We start from the raw sequence: 14,471 nt of genomic DNA on the forward strand, positions 1-14,471 counted from the left end.
AGTACAGTGCTCTGCACACAGTAAGTGCTCAATACGATTGATGATGATGATGATTGAGACTCTGAGCCCCATAATAATAATAATGGTATTTGTTAAGCGCTTACTATGTGCAAAGCACTGTTCTAAGCCCCATGTGGGACAGGGACTGAGTCCGACCTGATTGTTTTGTATCTACCCTAGTGCTTAGAACAGTGCTTGGCACAGAGTAAGTTCTTAATAAGTACCATCATTATTATTAATTATTTTAAGAGGGGAACCAACCCCCTCTCTAGCCTACTCCAGGCTCACACAACCTCAACTCCACTGGGAATAGTCCAGTCCTGGGACCTCAATTTTTGGCTGGAATTGGTTAGAAACTGCCCTCTCCCCTATCAACTGCTCCTTCCGTAGATTGATAATTGACTCTGAGAAGCAGCAGGGCCCCGTGGGGAGAGCGCTTGGGTCTGGGAATCAGAAAACCTGGGTTCTCATCCCAGGTTTGTCACTTCCCTGCTGTGTGACCTTGGACAAATTACCAAACTTCTCTGGGCCTCAGTTCCCTCACCTGTAAAATCAATCAATCAATCAATCAATCATATTTATTGAGCGCTTACTATGTGCAGAGTACTGTACTAAGCGCTTGGGAACTACAAATTGGCAACACATAGAGACAGTCCCTACCCAACAGTGGGCTCACAGTCTAAAAGGGGGAGACAGAGAACAGAACCAAACATACCAACAAAATAAAATAAATAGGATAGATATGTACAAGTAAAATAAATAAATAAATAAATAAATAGAGTAATAAATATGTACAACCATATATACATATATACAGGTGCTGTGGGGAAGGGAAGGAGGTAAGATGAGGGGATGGAGAGGGGGACGAGGGGGAGAGGAAGGAAAGGGCTCAGTCTGGGAAGGCCTCCTGGAGGAGGTGAGCTCTCAGCAGGGCCTTGAAGGGAGGAAGAGAGCTAGCTTGGCGGATGGGCAGAGGGAGGAAATGGGGCTTGAACACCTATTCTCCCTCCTCCTCCCTCCTCCTTAGTGTGTGAGGGGCAAGGATTGTGTTAAGATATATTCTTAATAACATTACTATTATTATTATTATTACTGTCATTAATCCTACTATAGCACCCTCTCTCCCCACAAGATATATTCTTAACATTACTATTATTTTTATTATTATTATCATTATTATTACTGTCATTACTCCCACTATAGCACCCTCTCTCCCCACTGTCCCTGGTCAGCAGGAGGTCAGAGTACGGAGGGCCAGCTAGATCTTACTTGATTTCCTTTTCAAACAACTCTCTTCCCGAAAAGAGCTAAAAAACCTTACACCATATCACTGCGTTTATCATCGTAATATTCCCGTGAAGGGAGAAGAAACAGCAAAACACAGATATTATGTTTCCAAGCCCAGACTGGCATTTGAAGTCTGCGGTGGCGTTAAAGTTAAAACCGGCAGAGTGCTTTGAAGATGGCTCTCTTCGGCACATTTGTAAAATGACCAAAGGAAAACCCGCCAGAGATGAAATGAATTCTTTCTTTTTGCTTTTGCTCTCAGAATAAGAATATATGCAAATAACATGCACAATGTGGGGTGGCTGATTTTGATTTAAATAGTTCAGGCTTACCTGATTTGGATGATCACACTAACAATGATTTGGATTGCAGACAATTAGGCTACTTAGTCATAATAATGATAACGGCGATATTTATTCATTCATGCATTCATTCAATCGTATTTATTGAGCGCTTACTGTGTGCAGGGCACTGTACTAAGTGCTCGGTAAGTACAAGTTGGCAAAATATACCACCTACTATGAGCCAATCACGATACAAAACAGATACAAGATGATAAGGTCGGGCACAGCCCTGGCCCGCATGGGGCTTGCAATCTAAGAATGGTGGGAGGAGGTGAGGCGGATTACAGGTATTGAATCCCTATTTTAATAATAAATAATAATAGTATTTGTTAAGTGCTTGCTATGTGCCAGGCACTGTACTGAGCACTGGGATGGATGCAAGCAGATAGGACTGGACACAGTCCCTGTTCCACTTGGGGTTCACAGTCTTAATCCTCATTTTACAGATGAGGAAACTGAGGTACAGAGAAGTGACGTGACTTGCTAATGGCACACAGCAGAAAAGTGGCAGAGCTAGAATTAGAACTCATGGCCTTCTCACTCCGTGGCCTGTGCTCTATACACTACGCCATGTTGCTGAAGAACCTGAGGCATGGAGAAGTTAAGTGACTTGCCCAAGGTCACATAACAGGAGTCAGGATTAGAACCCAGGTCCTCTGATTCCCAGGCCGGTGCCTTTTCCACTAGGCCAACCTGCTGTTTCTTGTCCGTTCCCCTCATAGCAGGGGAAAAAAATACTAAATTTCATTTAGTACGAGACTGGAAAAGGAACAAGAACATTTTTTAATGGTATTTTTTAAGTGTTTACTATGTTCCAGGCTCTGTACTAGGTGCTAGGGTAGATACAGGTTTAACACTCCGCTTGATGGCTGTATTTCAGATATACCATTGGTTTCCCCTTCTATTTTAGAATGTGGTTGTGTTATAAAAGAGAAGCAGCGTGGCTCAGTGGAAAGAGCCCGGGCTTCGGAGTCAGAGGTCATGGGTTCAAATCCCATTTCCGCCAGCTGTCAGCTGTGTGACTTTGGGCATGTCACTTCACTTCTCTGGGCCTCAGTTACCTCATCTGTAAAATGGGGATTAAGACTGTGAGCCCCCTATGGGACAACCTGATCACCTTGTAACCTCCCCAGTGCTTTTCATATAATAAGCGCTTAAGTGTCATCATTATTATTATTATTATTATAAAAAGCTTAAACACACTGATTGCAGACTAGCTATCAGAATACCTCAAGTTACAACTGACTTCCTAGAATAGAGTTCGGGTTGAAAACGTGAACATTAAAGCTTGATTCTCCCTTAAAGTTTCCAAGCTCTTCTAAACTTCCCTCCCGAATCTGCTGTCGCTGCCACTTGCCAATGAAACACTTCCTCCTAAAATACCTTTTCTCACTTTAATACTATTTCTCACACTGGGAAACAGCCTGGTCCAGTAGAAAGAGCACAGGCCTGGGAGTGAGAGGACCTGAGTTCTAATCCCGGCTTCGCTACTTGCCCGCTTTGTGATCTTGGGCAAGTCGCTTCACTTCCCGGTGCTTAGAACAGTGCTTGGCACATAGTTAGTGCTTAACAAGTACCATCATTATTATTCTCTGCATCTTAGTTCCCTCATCTACAAAATGGGGGTCCAATACCTGTTCTCCCTCCTACTTGGAGTAGGAGCCCTGCGGGGGACATGATTATCATCATCATCATCAATCGTATTTATTGAGCACTTACTGTGTGCAGAGCACTGTACTAAGCACTTGGGAAGTACAAGTTTGGCAACACATGTCTGCTGCTTGACCTTGGGCAAGTCACGTAACTTCTCTGAGCCTCAGTTACCTCATCTGTAAAATAGGGATTGAGACTGTGAGCCCCACATGGGACAACCTGATCACCTTGTAACACGCCCCCCCCCCCAGCACTTAGAACAGTGCTCTGCACATAGTAAGCGCTTAACAAATGCCATTATTATTATTTTACAGATGAGGTAACTGAGGCACAGAGAAGTGAAGTGACTTGCCCAAAGGCCATACGGAAGACAAGTGGCAGAGCCAGGATCAGAACTTTCTGATTCCCAGGCCCATGCTTTATCCACTAAACCATGCTGCTTTTCAACTAAGATGAGGGAAAAATACACAAATTAATGGATGGGGTACGAAGGTTGAGAGGTAGGCATGTTGAAAGGCTAAATCACCACGCTCAACGCCATTCCCATTTCTGGGGCAGCAGAGTCAGAGGCCTCTGCTCTCCCCATCTGGTGCTCCCCATTAAACCGGATTTGACGAGCACTGTCTCACTCAGAATACGAGCAACCCATGGTCTCGAGTGGATTTACACGGAAGGAGTTCTAGCAGGAGCCTGGAAGGGCCAATAAATCTCTGAAAGGGCCTGACTGATGCATATAATAATAATAATAATAATAATAATAATGGCATTTGTTAAGCACTTACTATGTGCAAAGCACTGTTCTAAGAGCTGGGGAAGTTACAAGATGATCAGGTTGTCCCACGGGGGCTCACAGTCTTCATCCCCATTTTACAGATGAGGTAACTGAGGCACAGAGAAGTGAAGTGACTTGCCCAATATCACAAATGTCAAAGTCACACAGTACCCAAAGACCCTTAGTAATGAAAGACTGCCCCTTTCCATGAGAAATAGGAGAAGAGGCAGCTAAAGCATCTGGGCTCCAGCTAATGAACCACACCGGTAGAGCTACAACACCGAGCAAGACCCCAGGAGAGCCTTCTACGGTCGACTATATTATATGGGGAAATCACAACACAAACCGCATTAGAGAACGGGCCAATAGAAGGATCTCGCTACCCCTTAGCAAGTGCTTCCGCTGTTTCTGCAAAGTGGGGAATTTCCCCAAAGCGAGGAGTCAAACACTTTCAGAAAAAGAGAAGAGGGAAAGTGACAAAAAAATAAAAAAAGAGCTTCGAGGGATCCTCCTTGCATATCACACCTCACTGGTAATGGTAGGAAAGAGGGGTTTGCTCGTTCATTTCCCCGTGATGCCACGTGGAGGATTAAGCGGGAAGAATGGCCTCGACAAATTGAGGACCCGAGTTGACCGTAAGCTGATGAAGTCTGATTGGAACAAGAACCGCGCTTTGGAAGCTGAAAGAAATTACATAAATAGGAGAAGGAGAACGACTACCTAGGGTCTTAATGACTACTAATCAGCCCTGCAGATCTGCCTTATAAAAGTTAAATGATTCGGGCATGCATTAACTGAAACGAGCAGATTATGGGGTGCTCTGTCAAGAGCTGCCTAGCCAGGCTTTGCATATTGGAAAGAGCCAAGACTTGGAAGTCAGAGGACCTGAGTTCTAATCACGGCTCTGCTACTTAAAGGTTAAGTAGCAGACTGCTCTGCACAGACAGAGACTGCTCCGTGACCTTGGACGAGTCACTTCTCTGTGCCTCAGTTCCCTCATCTGCACAATGAGGGTTCCGTACTTGTCCTCTCTCCTACTTAGCCTGTGAGCTCCACGAGGGACCCTGACTATCTTGTATCCACTCCAGCGCTCAGTACAGTCCTCAGCACATGGCAAATGCTAATGTCTGGCTTCCGCTCTAGACTGTAAGCTCACTGTGGGCAGGGAACGTGTCTAAACTCTGTTCTGCCATACTCTCTCAGGCGCTGAGAGAAAGAGCTCAGTTAATATAATTGATTGATAAACCCCATTATCACTATTTTCGTTACTGAGCTCGATTTACATTCCATCCCCAATTCTTCCACAAAGATTACTGGGATACCCAGAGGAAGTGAATGTAAGAGCAGAGAAGCAGGGCTAACAGGAAGGAGGAAGTCATGCTAACTTGTACTTCCCAAGCGCTTAGTACAGTGCTCTGCACACAGTAAGCGCTCAATAAATACGATTGAATGAATGAATGAATGAATGCAGCTCAGCTAAAGGACCATTCCTTAGTCTGGGCCAGGAATTAAGCACAGCAAACTTGAGAAGAGGTTTCAAAGCGATTCACCTTTTTCTCTGCTGAGGAAACAGAATGAACAAGAAACAGCAGACCCTTTAACTAGATGGGTGACTTTGCATGCTTTTGGCAGTCTTCCCACAAATATATTCCAAGGATCCTTTGTTTGCCCTTCAGACTGAACGTGGTCTAGTTTCTGTTTCGTCGGCACACCGGTTTCTCCTCAGATATGTGAAAATCAGCTGTCTGAGGATGTGCGAAGAAAGGGCCCGTGGTCTTTTAAACAGAGTAACCAGGGGCCTGGAAATCTCTGGGTGAGGTGGTGACACTGAAGATAGTGTGAGTGAAACACGAAATCAAGACCCTGTATTAGACCCTATATTCTTCTTACTGGTGTAAGTAAGAAGAAGAACTTCTTCCCAGACTGAGCCCCTTCCTTCCTCTCCCCCTCGTCCCCCTCTCCATCCCCCCCACCTTACCTCCTTCCCTTCCCCACAGCACCTGTATATATGTATATATGTTTGTACATATTTATTACTCTATTTATTTATTTATTTATTTTACTTGTACATAGCTATTCTATTTATTTTATTTTGTTAGTATGTTTGGTTTTGTTCTCTGTCTCCCCCTTTTAGACTGTGAGCCCACTGTTGGGTAGGGACTGTCTCTACATGTTGCCAATTTGTACTTCCCAAGCGCTTAGTACAGTGCTCTGCACATAGTAAGCGCTCAATAAATACGATTGATGATGATGATGATGATGATGCAAGCATTAACAGTCTACTCCCCAGATCACTCAAAGGAAATTTGTTGCCTTTCATATGTGAAGATGACAACTCTGACTTGGAAATCTACTCACGGGTCTGTGAGTGACTGAAAAGGCCAATGGTGGATCAGTGGTTTAGGCCCAGCAGTCTGCTCACTTCACTGCTCTAATGCCTACCCACTATTCCTCCATCTTTTCTACCTCACCATCCTCTCGCCCACGTCCTGCCTCTGGCCTGGAACACCCTCCCTCTTCACGTCCGACAGACAGTTTCTCTCCCCCACCTTCAAAGCCTTAATGAAGTACCATCTCCTCCAAGAGGCCCCACTTCTCCTCAGCTCCCACTCCCTTCTGCGTCGCCCTGACTTGCTCCCTTTATTCACCTATTCAGAGAATCAGCATGGGTCAGTGAAAAAGAGCAGGGGCTTTGGAGTCCGAGGTCATGGGTTCGAATCCCCGCTCCACCACTGGGCAGCTGTGTGACTTTGGGCAAGTCACTTAACTTCTCTGTGTCTCGGTTCCCTCATCTGTAAAATGGGGATTAAGACTGTGAGCCCCATGTGGGACAACCTGATCACCCTGTAACCTTCCCAGCGCTTAGAATAGTGCTTTGCACATAGTAAGCGCTTAATAAATGCCATCATTATTATTACTATTATTATTATCCCCCGTCTCAGCCCCACACCACTTATGTACATAGCTGTAATTTTATTTATTTCTATTAAAATCTGTCTCCCCCTCTAGACTGTAAACTCACTGTGGGCCAGGAATGTGCCTGTTATATCGTTATTTTGTACTCTCCCAAGTACTTAGTACAGTGCACACAGTAGGCGCTCAATCAATCAAATCGTATTTATTGAGCGCTTACTGTGTGCAGAGCACTGTACTAAGCTCAATAAATACGATGTACTGACTGACTGACTTCCCACAAAGAGGCTTGTTGGGCTGACGTGTAATGATTACAATTATGGTACTTGGTAAGCCCTTACTATGTGCCAAGCACTCTTCTAAGTGCTGAGCACTATTTATAGGCAATGTCTGAGGCCCGTGTTACTGTTTCCACTCTCTCTCCCTTGTCTCGTGAGTCTTAATATTTTAACCAATATCTTTTGGAGCCGTTCGGCACCGCAGGGTGGGAGGGGACTAGGCCGGACTCACTGAAATGAAGATTTCTTGAATCAAGAAGCTACATGATTGATGGCTGCTGCCGAGCACGCAGGGAGTTATGTCAGTCAGGAGTTCGGTCACCTAGACTGACACTCTAGCACGTGACCACACCATTTCCACTGTAAAGATCCTTTATCTAAAAGGGCCGGATGACTCCCGCCCTTTGGGCACACAGATATTTAGGGCAAGAATTATCACTGTCCTTTGCCCATTCGGCAAGCAGGGCCACAAAAACGGAGCTTGCAGCAGATCCCTGGAGAGAAGCAGGACGGACACCGGCCCTAATGTGGACACAAAGAGCTTAAAACGGAGTTTACGGTCCCAGGAGGTTTTGATCGATAGCGCAATTATTGAAGTAGTGGCTTTAAAGCTAAACTAGCGCTTTTTAGCCAGGGCCACTGACAAATGGGAACAGAAATACTACTTCGATAGGGAGAACTCCCTGACTGTTTAAGTAAGCCCAACGACTCCTTTTCTACCAATAAGTGAGTCTAATTGACTCTCAAACCCGCCCGAAAGCAGCCACTCTCAATGCTTCCTGAACTCAAGAAGCTTTGTCATAGAGAAAAACATATCATAGGGGTGAATTATCAGTGAAAAGTCTGTTTCTGATACATAATAGAACTTACATAATATATTATACATAATATTGAATATACATAATAGAGCATATATACCAGAATGTAATATTATAGTAGAATATAATATTATAAATTAACTGATAATATTATAATATATAATATTATGCCCACTGTTGGGTAGGGACTGTCTCTATGTGTTGCCAACTTGTACTTCCCAAGCGCTTAGTACAGTGCTCTGCACACAGTAAGCACTCAATAAATATGATTGATTGATTATTATATAACAGGTCGAGTGTGTGACAGTGAAAAGTCTGTTTTTAGGTGACAGGCTGAAGTGTCTTATAGATTTCGGGAATTCTCTTATAGAGAATCTAAAATGCAAAAGAGACAAAGTAACTATTTAAAGGACAATGATGGGAACTTTGTCATCATTTGGAAACTGCCCTTGTAACAGATCGAGAGGACATGTATGTACATAACCGATCCTAAATAATCAGCTGCTTATTACTCAGTAGAGGATGAGCCGTTAGTCAATCAACAGTGGGTTGGTTTAGGGAGACAAAGTGAACTACAACCTTCAATCAGTGCAACAGAGAAGAAAAACAGATCACTTTTTCCGGGGTGATTTTCTTTTCAACTAAGCAGTAAAGACTCAGTACGTGATACAAAGAGCTCTTCTCTTTTTTTCTCCTAGTGGAAACATGTGATCTCTGAAAATGTAATTATTTCAGGAGCAAATATTTTGCCAGGACATTAGACAGAGAGAAATTAAGATCATCCAACAAATAGAAATGCCCTGGAACAACTTCCATTACGTATGCAAGTCGAAAACGCCTCAAATTGTTTTCTAATGATTTAAGTCAATGTAGATTTGGTTTTCTTTCACGGCCTAGAGGCTCACCTAAGTCACTAAACCACAGTTAAGGATGGCAGAGATTCCACAGGCAGTGACACCAGGACTGATTGAGGTCTGATTCCTGGGTGCTTAAGGAACACGGAGAAACGAAAACTGCAATCCCGACCTTTGTGGAGTTTATGGGCTCAAGAGAAAGACAAGTCTAATTAAATTTAAGAGCACCCTAAAGGTAAAAGAGGACAGGAATGACAATTACACAATAAGCCCAGATTAAGAAGTCAACGCTTAATGATAAACAAACCGAAAAATACAGGAGTGCTGAAGTGTCTGAGGGAATGGCACGCCTGGGACAAGAAGGGATTAATCCAGGGAGGTTTCTTTGAAGAGGTGGCCTTCTAAAAATGGGAGGTATGTGGTCTGGTGAAGCTGGAGGGGAGGTATTATAGACCAGAGAGAAGGTTTGGGGCAACGGGTTGGAAGCAGGAGGCTTAGGAACAAGAGGCGGTTAAAATTGCTGCCTTCCCTACAGCAGGCTCCTAAAATGCCTGCACTCAAGGTGCAATATCGACTTAAATAATAATAATAATGATGGCATTTGTTAAGTGCTTACTATGTGCAAAGAACTGTCCTAAGTGCTGGGGAGGATATGAGGTGATCAGGTTGTCCCATGTGGGGCTCATACTCTTAATCTCCATTTTACAGATAATAATAATAATGGCATTTATTGAGTGCTTACTATGTGCAAAGCACTGTTCTAAGTGCTGGGGTAGATACAAGGTAATCAAGTTGTCTCACGTGGGGCTCACATACTTAATCCCCATTTTACAGATGAGGTAACTGAGGCCCAGAGAAGTGAAGTGACTTGCCCAAAGTCACCCAGCTGACGAGCGGAGGAGCCGGGATTAGAACCCATGACCTCTGACTCCCAAGCCCGGGCTCTTTCCACTGAGCTAAAGCAAAACCCCAAACAGGATAGACACCACCACCCCACTTCAAAGCCTTATTGATGGCTCATCTCCTCCAAGAAGCCTTCCCTCCCTAAGCCTTCCTCTCCTCTTCTCCCACCTAAGACCTCAGCTCAGAGAACAAGAAACAGATTAATGGCACGGACGCCCTTATCCCTGGGCGGAGGGGATGTACTGAACATTTCCAAAGTCCGAATAGTAGAGCATGAGACCCCACAAAAGGATGACCGTGATAACTGCTGCACTGACAAATAATAAAAATAACAATCATTGTAGTGCTTACTATGTTTCAAGCACTGTACTAAGCACTGGGGTAGATACAAGGTAAGCAGGTTGAACACAGTCCCCGTCCCACTGTGGGCTCACAGTCTCAATCCCCATTTTACAGATGAGGTAACTGAGGCACAGAAGAGTGAAGTGACTTACCCAAGGACACGCACAGACGAGTGGCGGAGCCGGGATTAGAACCCAGGTTCTCCTAACTCCGAGGCCCGTGCTCTATCCACTAGGACAAAGCAACTCGTTTGCTATGCACAGGGGCCGGGATTTAAGGGGGATTATTTAATTTCAAGCATGGATCTTTCCCCACGCAGGTCCCGTTTGCTTTAATGAGAGTAGTTGCAAAGCCCCATGACAGAACACTTTTCTTGTTACGGATCGTAATTTCCACCAGTAAGTGTGTTAGGGGTAAAACGAATAAAGTGACTTCAGTGGTGACAATAAACGCATTTAGGAATCCTCAGCAATAGAGCAGAATGGGATCGCGCCTTCAACCCAGCAAAAATGCCGTAGGGGCAGGTCTGAGGCCGTGACCTACATTTTCTATTTCTACTTGTTTTTCCGACCTTTGGGGAAAAGGGGGAGGAAATATTTTATTTGGGGGCTCTAAAAATTCAAACCAAACGAGCACCGTAATTCCGGTAGGAATTGGCAGAGACTTTGGAGAGTCAACAGAGCCAGTCAATTTTGAGGTTGGAATAGCAATCTCGCTCCCAGTTTTTAATCTATTTTGGCCTCTGAAAACAATCTGATTGAAATCCAATCCAGGGAACTTTTTTCCCCACAACAAGGTAAGTGTTATGTAATAGTGAGATGGAAGCCGGGATTGCTAAATGCTCCGGTCTATTCTTCTCTTCTTGTTTCCAAATTGTTTTTCCCATCTCTAATAGCTAAATGCACCTGGGGAATCATGCTATTTCTCACACGGGACTTTCGTTTTTCGATGAAAATCCCTGATTGGTCAACACACACTGGTAGCCCTAACACATACAGCATTTTTCTTTAATTCACAGCTCCAGGAAATCATGGAAAAGTGGTTCATCTGCATAAATAAGCATTCATATTCATAAAGTCGACAGTTCCTTTCAATGGATTAGCTATTTGCCGATATATTAAAAAAATGCCTCATTACACCTTATAGCCAGGAATTAAATGAATTTACTTGGATGGCCGAGGATTTATTTATCCACTCTTTCCTTATTTTTTTTTTCCCTCAACTGAATTTATATATGGACATCTGCCTTCTGCAGCGGCTAAATGAAAACCATTTGTGGTACAGAGTTCGAAATAAAATCCTGTTCCGCTTCAAATTCCTGGGGTACTAATTCAAAAAGAGTGCTTCACTTCTGTGCTTAAGCAACGCTATTTATTAAAACGGTTTCTGTAGTCCAAAATGCAACATTTCAATATCCAGTATTCCAATGTCTAAAGCCCCACAGGCTTATTTTCATCTTCTCACTAGCAGAACACCCAGCGGCACAAAAGATGCCTTTCCTCATTAAAATTCCCAATTATGGCAGCAAAGTTCATGAAAGGTAATGAGTAACATTCTGTGTTACTGGAACCATTGGGATTTCCTCGGAGTCACCTAAGAAATATAGCGCATCACTTGATACTTTGGGACTTTAGTATTGGCCAGAGTACAAGAAACTGTGGATTGCGGAACTGCGGTCAACAGCTAACAGAGTGAGTTTAATGCACAGTATATTTATGGCTATTCCCAAAGCGTTTTGATAATGTGGTTTTACAAAGATCCGATCAGTGTCTGTGGCCCAAACTTTTCACCAGTTCCTTAATATGAAAGTGAAATTTTCACAGCATCCTAATTCAGCACTTGGCAGGGACTTCTGGTGCTTTTTTCTAATTAAGAGACCGGTTGAGAAACAGCGTGGATAGAGGTCGGGCCTGGGAATAAGAAGGTCCCGGGTTCTAATCCCAGCTCTGACACGTCCGCCGTGTGACCTTGGGCAAGGCAATTCACTTCTCCGGGCCTCAGTTACCTCATCTGGAAAATGGGGATTAAGACCGTGAGCCCTAGTGGGACAGGGACTGTATCCCAATAGATCAACAGATTAACTTGTATGTACCCCAGCGCTTAGTACAGTACAGTTGGTGCTTAACGAATACCATTATTATTAGGAGAATATAGTATTTTGGACAAACCTCATATGCCCCAGGGCCAGGTGTAGTCTCTTTCTGCTCCTTAAAACGGTCGCCTCTGTTACCGAACGGGGGAAAGTTGGAAGCTGTCTTCATCACAGGATTGTAGGTTCCCGGTCCTACAGGGAAAAGATAATCAAATAAGCAAAGGAGGGTGAAAAATGACTGATTTTTCTCATCTGTAAAACTGAGCTTGGATTCCTACCCATTATTCACTGACAATCAATTACCATCCAAGCCCTTCGGATACTTCTGAAGATCTCCGTTTACTCGCTGAAAAAAACCCCCACAAGTAAATTAGAAATCTCCCCCATATCAGTTGGCAGCTTCTTGTCTATGTCTGTTAAGAAGAAATGCCTTATGCTTTCGTAGTATTGGTGGTAGTAATAGTAGTGCTGGTGGTTGTTATAGTTATAAATAATAATAGTAGTAGTGGAATATATCTATTTGGATGTTCTCGCCGACACCTCAAATTAAACAAGCCTAAAACTGAATTTCTTATTTTCCCACCCAAACCCTGTCCTCCCCTTGTCTTTTCCATCACGGTAGACAATACCACTATCCTCCCTGCCTCACAAGCCTTGGCGATGATCTCAATTCATCTCTCTCATCCCAACCACAGGGTCAATCTGCCACCAAATCTTACTGGTTCTACCTTCGCATCATTGCTAAAATCCGCCCTTTCCTCTCCATTCAAACTGCTACCATGCTGATTCAAGCACTTATCATGTCTCAACTACTGCATCTGCCTCCTCACTAACCTCCAGGCCTCCCGTCTCGCCCCACTCCAATCCACATTTCAATCCGCCGCATGGATCTTTTAAGAAAGACTTTCAGTCCATGTCTCCCCACTCCTCAAGGACCACCAATTGCTGCCTATCCACCTCCGCATCAAACAGAAACCCCTCAAGGTCGGCTTCAAAGGCCTCAGTGAGCTCACCCCATCCCATCTCACCTCACTGATCTCCTAGCACAGCCCAGTCTGCACACTCTGCTCCTCTGGAACCAGCTGATTCACTGTCCCCCGATCTCATCTATCTCACTGCTGACCCCTTTTCCACATCCTCCCCTTAGTCTGGAACTCCCTCCCCTCCATATACAGCAGAACACCACTCTCTCCACCTTCAAAGCACAATTCAGGTCACGCCTCCTCCATGAGGCCTTTCCTGATTAAGCCCTCTTCTCCCCAACTTAATCTCCCTTCTGCATTATCTATGTCCTTGCATCTGTGAACTCTGGACATCTGATATTCACCCCACCTGCAATCCCACAGCATTTATGTACCTAGCTTTGAATTATGTATTATAAATGCTATTATTTTATTATTTATTATTATTTTATTATAAATTACTTATTTATTCAGATTAACGTCTGTCTCTCCCTCTAGACTACAAACTCATTCCCCCTCGTCCCCCTCTCCATCCCCCCATCTTACCTCCTTCCCTTCCCCACAGTACCTGTATATATGTATATATGTTTGTACATATTTATTACTCTATTTATTTATTTATTTTACTTGTACATATCTATTCTATTTATTTTATTTTGTTAGTATGTTTGGTTTTGTTCTCTGTCTCCCCCTTTTAGACTGTGAGCCCACTGTTGGGTAGGGACTGTCTCTATATGTTGCCAACTTGTACTTCCCAAGCGCTTAGTACAGTGCTCTGCACACAGTAAGCGCTCAATAAATACGATTGATTGATTATGGCCAGGGAAGGCTAATTCTGCTGTATGGTACTCTCCCAAGCACTTAGAACAGTGCTTTGCATATAGTAAGGACTCAATGAATACCACTGATTGGTAGTATTGGTCATAGTAGTAATATTCATTCATTCATTCAATCGTATTTATTGAGCACTTACTGTGTGCAGATCACTGTACTAAGCGCTTGGGAAGTCCAAGTTGGCAACATATAGAGACGGTCCCTACCCAACGGCGGGCTCACAGTCTAGAAGGGGGAGACAGACAACAAAACAAAACATATTAACAAAATAAAATACATAGAATAAATATGTACAAATAAAATAAATAGAGTAATAAATACGTACAAACATATATACATATATACAGGTGCTGTGGGGAGGGGAAGGAGGTAAGGTGGGGGGATGGGGAGGGGGAGGAGGGGGAGTAATAGTAGTGGTA

General features: G+C 43.8%; 1 protein-coding gene across 2 annotated transcripts in view; it reads right to left on the reverse strand.

The window, feature by feature from the left end:
- The window catches only part of STPG2 (sperm tail PG-rich repeat containing 2), a 354,184-nt gene that overhangs the window by 130,201 nt on the left and 209,512 nt on the right, over nucleotides 1-14,471 (reverse strand). Inside the window, exon 12 of one of the 2 annotated variants that reach the window (XM_038769335.1) lies at nucleotides 12,333-12,448. In XM_038769335.1, coding sequence (XP_038625263.1) covers nucleotides 12,333-12,448 — 116 coding nt within the window. Of the gene's footprint in view, nucleotides 1-12,332; nucleotides 12,449-14,471 lie in introns of those variants that run through there. The other variant, XM_038769336.1, reaches the window with a different exon arrangement.

Source organism: Tachyglossus aculeatus, chromosome X5, assembly GCF_015852505.1.
Source record: "Tachyglossus aculeatus isolate mTacAcu1 chromosome X5, mTacAcu1.pri, whole genome shotgun sequence".
Lineage (NCBI taxonomy): Eukaryota > Metazoa > Chordata > Mammalia > Monotremata > Tachyglossidae > Tachyglossus > Tachyglossus aculeatus.